The sequence below is a fragment of the Eucalyptus grandis genome, chromosome 7 (assembly GCF_016545825.1).
Source record: "Eucalyptus grandis isolate ANBG69807.140 chromosome 7, ASM1654582v1, whole genome shotgun sequence".
NCBI lineage: Eukaryota > Viridiplantae > Streptophyta > Magnoliopsida > Myrtales > Myrtaceae > Eucalyptus > Eucalyptus grandis.
The window spans coordinates 2,823,527-2,830,807 of record NC_052618.1 but is presented as its reverse complement, the minus strand read 5'-3'; the positions used below and the strand labels follow the sequence as shown (position 1 = coordinate 2,830,807).

General features: G+C 44.3%; 1 protein-coding gene across 1 annotated transcript; it reads left to right on the top strand.

Annotated features, from left to right (window-relative positions):
* Nucleotides 1–1,796: 1,796 nt before the first annotated feature.
* LOC104454800 (F-box protein At5g65850-like) lies at nucleotides 1,797–3,449 on the top strand. Its single transcript, XM_010069689.2, has 3 exons — nucleotides 1,797–1,885; nucleotides 2,165–2,180; nucleotides 2,256–3,449. Exons 1-3 carry the CDS (start codon nucleotides 1,797–1,799, stop codon nucleotides 3,447–3,449), a joined length of 1,299 nt encoding a protein of 432 aa, XP_010067991.2.
* Nucleotides 3,450–7,281: the final 3,832 nt, after the last annotated feature.

The window sequence follows — 7,281 nt, the reverse complement described above, 5'->3', positions numbered from 1 at the left end:
CATCCGTAACACAACATCTCATCTCCTTAAAGCCAATTTCCCCAGGCCAAGTCATGCGAATCCTCGTATTTTCTTTCGACGATAGGAGCGTGTCTGAAGAATCGGTGTCCGTCCGGCCATTCGAACTCTCCGGAGAGCCCAAGGCCAAACGGACACGCCTCCCTACTCTTTTTTGGGCCATTTTCTTGACCTGGCCTGTGCAAGCTTTTCATTTCCCATAGGCATCCCAATCTATTGTCCGAGTTTGGATTTTGCTCGCTCGACTCGCTTAGGGAAAAAAGAAGGAACAGAAAAACACTGCTCCACGAAAGCGTGTAGCCGGCACTCGCGCCTCAGGGATTCGCAACTCTTGGGCAAGCTGCATCGGAATGAGCCGGGATGCGTTGTCGTGAGCACTGCAAGTCCTTCGCAACATCGGCTTCTGGCTGCTCAGCCTGACGAGTTGGCCGCCCTGTGCTGCGAACCGGCACAGCGAAGTAGGGCGGTCGAGGGAGGAGAGGATGGAGGGAGAGTGCTGTGCAGGGTAGTGGAGGTCAACGCGCATCGGGGAGGCAGATCTGTGGAAGAAGGAGGTGACGGCGGCGGCGGAGGCGCGGGATGCAAAGGTGAAGGAGGAGGAGAGGGAGTGGACCACCGGCCTGGTCAGCTTGGGCTAGGTCCTTTCTTCTAGTGGTGGCCGCCATTTTTCTAGAGAAAGTGGATTTCTTTTTCTTTGAAAGAAAAAAAAATTGATTTCATTTTTCAATAAATTAGGTTTTTGCTCAAGCACTTTATTTTGCTTTCTCAAAATACTTAAGTTTTTCATAACACATAAAATAGGTATGCAGATTCTCCTACAATCTGTTTGAAAATATTCAAAAAGTTTGAGCATTATTATAAAAGCGTAAAGGATGAGTTACGCTTGGTATTATCAATTCGTGCATAAAATTGGCATATCAAGTTTTGTGGCAAATTGCGGGAGAATGTTGAAGTTAGTGAGCCACATTCAATTCCCTGATTGGGACTCGTTACATCACTCAGTAAACTAATTAGCTAATAATTATGTTTAACCCAAACAATGATAACTAATAAGCAATGGAGCAGCTTATTATTGCTACCGGTCTCCTTAGGCGATAAAATAATTGCTGTAAGTTAATCATGATCTTATAATTGGCAAGTACGTAAGAATTTGATGTTTCAATCAATAACACTCCCATGAAAGAAACTCCAAACAAAATAAGGAAATTATTTTGCGCAAGTGTCGGTTTAGGATCTCACTTTCCCATGATTAATCGAGAAAAATCGATGTTACTATAAATGATCGCCACTCAAAATGTTTAATCATTAAATCAATCTTTGGATGTGCAAGATCACTATACGTATACATACGTAAGAATTTACGAGACGAATTATGCGAGAGAATTAAATAAAAGAGAGAGAGAGAGAGAGAGAGAGGATGATATCCTTTTTTCCCGCCCAATGAGAATCCTGTGCGACCTCTTTTATTTTTTATTTTTTTATCGTGAGAGTGGATTGTGATGACGAGGCATCGTGGAAGTAGTCCACCACTAATCGCTTTAATCCACGTGGAGAACGCTCATTGGGCAGGGACGTTGGCGAAAAGTTCCTGCATGCAATGCAATAGACCTGGTCCTCCTCCTCCTCCTCCTCCTCCTCCTCCTCCTACGCGACCGCGGCTACGACTTCCGATCGCGTCGCCTCCATCTAAGCTCCCTGCAAATTTATCGATACCTGACGGAGACCCTCCTCCCAATCTCTCTCTCTCTCTCTTCCTCTCCCTCTCTCTCTCTGTGAAAATGGCGGTGCAAGACGATGGCGGCGGCTGCGGCGGCGGCGAACCACCCTCGGGGGCGCTCTGGGCGCGGAATCGCTTCGCATTCCACTGGTACCGAACCATGTCGCGAGCCCCGTTTCATCAGCGCGATCGCCATTGAGACTTGTCTCGCGTGCGCTGCCTGAGATCTCCTTCTCCATCGTTTTGCTTAACGGTGTACCGAGACGAAATGGGTCACCCTTCGCATATCTCGCCTGTTTTTTTTTTTTTTTTACGCCTGTATGGCATTCTCTTCGTGATCTTCTTTTATAAAAAGGAGTTCCTTTTGTTGTTTCACCGGAACAGAGGACTGCCTCGGTTGTGTTTTCGGGTTTTCTTCTTCTTTGTCAGGGTTCAAAACTTACGGGTCCCATCAAGAAACAGAGCATAGAATGGGGTGGAATGAAAAAGGGTCATCGATTGATGAGGTTTGCTTTCGCAGGGTCCGACGGAGAAGCAGCCAAGAAGAACTCGCGAGGAGGAGGCTACTGGAGAGAACGCGGGGTTGATGGATTTGCCCACCGAGATAATCTCCAACATACTGTCGCGGCTGCCGGTGAAGACGCTCCTGCGGATCAGGTCCGTTTCGAAGGGCTGGCGCTCCATCATCGACCACCGGTCGTTCGCTGATTTAGTCTTGGCTCAGTCACTCCGTTGCTCCGACGTCACCTCGCTCATAGCCATCGTCGGCAACATCGAGCCGACTCACTTCGGCTGCAGGTTCTTCAGCTTGGACCATCAGACTGGATTCGCGGTTCCCTTGGGCCAACTGGACCAGACCATCATCTCGACCGGGCAGGAGTGGCAAAGCGTTAACGGGTTGATTTGCTACGACATCGGGGACCTTACGTACCTGTGCAACATCAGCACCAGAGAGGTCAGGGCCCTTCCGCCCGCGGGTCCCGATTTCCCCGTCCATTTGCACCGCGGCATGCACAGCTTCAGCGCCTTGGGCTTCGATCCTGTCACGAGACGGTACAAAGTCATGAAGACGTGGGTTTCGAACAACCTCAACCATGCGGGCGAAGTTATCACGGCGAACAAGATTCTGACGTTGGGAACGGATTCGTGGAGGAAAATCGATAGCGGCCCTATCGATTTTCCCTGCGGAGGCAGCGTTTGCATTAATGGAAGCATTCATTTCCTCACGCTTGACTTGATGAGCAACAAAATAATAGTGGCGTTCGATGTCGAGACCGAGAAGTTTAGGACTTTAGCATTGCCCGATGGTGCCCCGAATCAGGTGCATAAGATGAAGTTAATAGCATTTGGAGGCTGTCTGACGGTGTTGGACTATGAGCATCTTGAGGATGAAAACACCATTTCAATGTATGTACTAGATGATTACAAAAATCGAGTTTGGATGGAACGTCCAATCGTGCTGCCCCGTAGTTGGAAAGAGGATCCAAGTCGTTCCGAGCGGTTTCTCGTCGGTAGTGTCCGTGCCGGAGATATCTTGCTTGCTCCAAAGGTTACGGCTGGTGAAGTGTACTTCCTGTCTTATGATGTAGAGAAGGGGACTCTGAAGAAGGTTCAAGTCCATGGTCTACCGCCGTCTCTATTGAGGAGTCCTGTGATTATCGCCTGCGCACCCATCGTATATGTGCATAGCATTTTGGCTTTGAGTGAGGTTTAGGCCTTCTTTATATAGCAGTAGTGCAGGCAAATAGCATCGGTGTACATATTTGATCATCTGATGTGCTTTCAAGTTATGGTCTTCTGAAGAATTCCTTCAAATAAGTTGCATGTTTACTTTGACACTTGGAGCTGGTTTCCATCTCTTAACATTGTGCTGTATATAATTGGTTCTTTTCATAGCATTACTTACCATGTTTATAGGCACCGCCAACTGTTCATATTGTGCTCGATTGGCTTCGCATGTTAGGATTTCTACGATTTTCATTCCTAAGTAGGCTCCTCAAATATTTTGACTCATTTCTATTAGGGTCAACTAGAGTGATCGATGGAGATTTCCAGGGATAGGCGCTGAAACAGCTCTTCGAGAGGAAAGTAAGTGAAATTGTTTTGTTCGAATGGGTCAGAAGAAGCCTTATCTCTTCTAATTTGAACCCATCTATTTGTCAAATCTCTCTCTTGGCCAATTTACAAGTTCTTTCCTATTTAGTCTCGAACTGAAAAAGAGATCATCAATCTTTCCTATTTAGGCAAGTGGAGGAAAGCCTTGTTGCCACTCCATGTATCATCCGCTGATGCACAGCTGGAACATAGCTTCTGCCATTTACTCTGTAAGATCTGCACATCGTTTCATGTACCCCAATGCTCGCTATCGCACTTCACTAATATTCTTAGGCAAAAGTGATGCGGCAACTCTTCTGCCAGTTAATACATGAATCACTTCTTGGGCATTACCTCCTTAGTTGTTTCCGGATAGGAAAATTAGACAGCTGCTCGAGAATCGTTTCCCATGGTAGACAAAGCTATGTCACGTTACAGTAAACAAAAATATATATTACCTATACCTAGCCTCCTACTCGCATGCCTTAAAACAACCAAGTACTTTTCCCCTCTCTTGATTAGCCAACGTCAAATCCATATGGCTGCAGCAATTAAGAAATGTCAGTATTAACCAAGCTAGGGTCATAGGATGAAATGCCATGGGAATCATACAAACTGGAAACACAAAATTCACGTGATATAGAAACTTAAAAGTTCAGATCTTTATCAACAAATCTTTAAAACAGAGGTTCGTAGCAGCACCTTCAAACACAATATAGGATCTATTCAAGTGCATTGTTCTTGATTATATGAGAAAATCCAAAATTTAAGGGCATCTACCAAAAACCATTACAAGCTACCTTGACTTAAAATTGTTAACAGGAGCTTAGGATGAACTACCTTCGTGGGGATTCTTTCTGACGCTATTTTCAATTAGGGAAATGAGCTTTTTAAACGTTCCAAAAAAAAAAAAAAAAAAAGGAGCTTTTTGACACTTCCAATTTGTTCACCGTGCCTTTGGAGTAATTTCAAGCAAGCCACTTTGTCAACTATCCATTGCAAAGTAATGAAATGACGGTGTTGCGTGATATGTGGTATGCTGATGATAAGCACTCCACATCACGTGTCTTGTCAGCTTTCTATAACTTTTTCTAAAGATATCCGATCGACTAAACCAGATTGAAATCGTTTTGAGAGTATAGTAAACTGTTCAAAGGTTCTGAAAGTGCTGAAAAAGGACTCTCATGTCGCACTTGCGCCCCCATCAAAGGAAGACAACATTAAGTATTAAAGACTATGCCTTCAATGTCCAATGATTCTCAAACTTGCACTCTTAAAACGGGAAGCCACAATCTCTAATTGTATGAACGGAGTTGTACTAGTTGTGAAATGACCAGAGGATTGGATAGCACGTGACTAAAGTTGCTTACCGAAAAAATAAAAGAAAATTAGATTGGATGTCACATGACTAACGTTGCTTACTTAAAAAGAAAAGAAAAGGAGACAGTTCAATTTTTGCAGTTCCAAGAAGCTTTAGACCATCCTCCGAATTTTCTTTCTACTAAGAAAAAATAGATTTAGATCTAGAGCGACATCAAGTTAATTTCCAACTACACCTTTTATTAGTTTGATCATAACATAGCAAATGACCAAATCTCTTGATAAAGTTAAAACACTGTGAATTAGCTCAATTCAGATCCAAATTATGCATTAATTGCAGATTCCTATATGATTTACAGTCGAACGCAAATGAGTTAAACTTGGTAAATAGCTTCCAGTTAGGATATTGAAATCTAAAATCTTATCGTGCCTCCACCCACACCAAGGCCTTGTCTGCTAGTCATAAAAGTAATCCATCTTCCATTTAGCAACATAGTGGACCTAGGCTGCGTTTGAAAACTACCTTCCCAAGGGACTTTTTTTGGGGGTAAAGGCCTTTAGGCCAAATATTTTGGTATTGGCAATTTCTTTTCACTTGCCTTTGCCAAAGGCAAGCCTTACCAAGGCTAAAAGCTCAAGGCAGGTTAGGGGCTGCCTTGGGCTTTCTCGGCATGCTGGCTTTGAAGCTAATAAAATTTTCCTTTCAAAATTGTCCTCGTTAATTTTTCATTTTTTCCGATTTTACCCCGACAACTGTTCATCATATTCATCTTCGTTCCTTGTCTCTAGACTAGCATATACGCATGGTCGCCGGCAAAGGGTAGGTTGTTTGACGAAGGGCAGGTGGTGCAGTGAAAAACAAATGCTCTGATTAGGGTCCCATGACCCTCCGACGAGGGTCGCCATGTGGCAAGGGTCACGACAACCCAGATCGCACGCAGATCTAGTCACGCAGATCTGGGTTGCGATGACCAAATTGCGGGCACTGGCAAACTTTGTGGCGTGGTGGGTTACGTGACCCTCACCGCGCCATGTCCTCCACACGGCGACCCTAGCCAGATGCTGCCCTTTGCCGCGCCGCCTCCCCCTCACCGGACCGCTTACCCTTGGCCAGCAACTAGTAGCTCTTCGTCGGCAACCTTTGTGGCGCGGTGGGTCGCGTGACCCTCACCGCGCCATGTCCTCCGCACGGCGACCCTAGCCGGATGCTGCCCTTTGCCGCGCCACCTCCCCCTCACCGAACCGCTTACCCTTGGCCAGCAACTAGTAGCTCTTCGTCGGCGGTAACCGGCCAAACCCTTGGCTGGCTGACTCTCATCTTGTCTCTTTTTTTTAATAACAAAAGTGTTTTGCAAATTAATTTATCCAAACACTATTGTGCTCAAAGATACTTCACAATGAACTTTCACAAATACGATTTACTAGACACAATTTGCATTTTGAAAAACTCATTTAACTCAACGGCCTTGACATTTTCTCAAGGATTTTCGCCAAAAGCCTTCCTAAACACCCCCCTAATGAAGGTTCAAAGTCATACGTAGTACGTAGTGATTCATTATTTGGTTAATCAGAAATGTAATTGAAGAAAGCATATTTTTCTACATCAACAAAAATGAATTAATGCAGCATCACGTCGCCTTCTTCATAGTCGAGAATATGGAATTTAAAATTGCACGAGACTGAGTAAGCCTTTGAAAATAAAGGAGCTCATTGCTTTTGAGGTTTGTCATGCCGTTTATCAAGCTGGACTGACAATGACGTTTCATTATAGTCCCATTTGTCATTGTAAGCCCCTCTTCCATCCATCGCCATGCACCAAGAATTCCATTTTATTCTAAACGTGAATGTGTGTAATATGAATGATCTTTTGCACATACAATGCAAACTTTAACTGACTAAGATTTAAGACTACTACATTAGATATCCATACCATGCCAACAGTACCTTCAAAAATAATTCTCGCAAGCGGTTAATTTGAGTATGCTGATGAATTATAATGCAAAGTTTTTGTGGCTAATGTCGTATAGTTGAGAAAGTACAAAACAAGGCACAAGTTGACTTGTTGTGATATTTACTCTTATTTAACTTTTGTAATAAAAAGCACGATCGAGTTTTTTCAAAAGACACGCTCG

Excerpts from the sequence above, each read along its gene's own strand:
- LOC104454800 (XM_010069689.2), top strand. The coding sequence starts at position 1,797 with ATGGCGGTGCAAGACGATGGCGGCGGCTGCGGCGGCGGCGAACCACCC.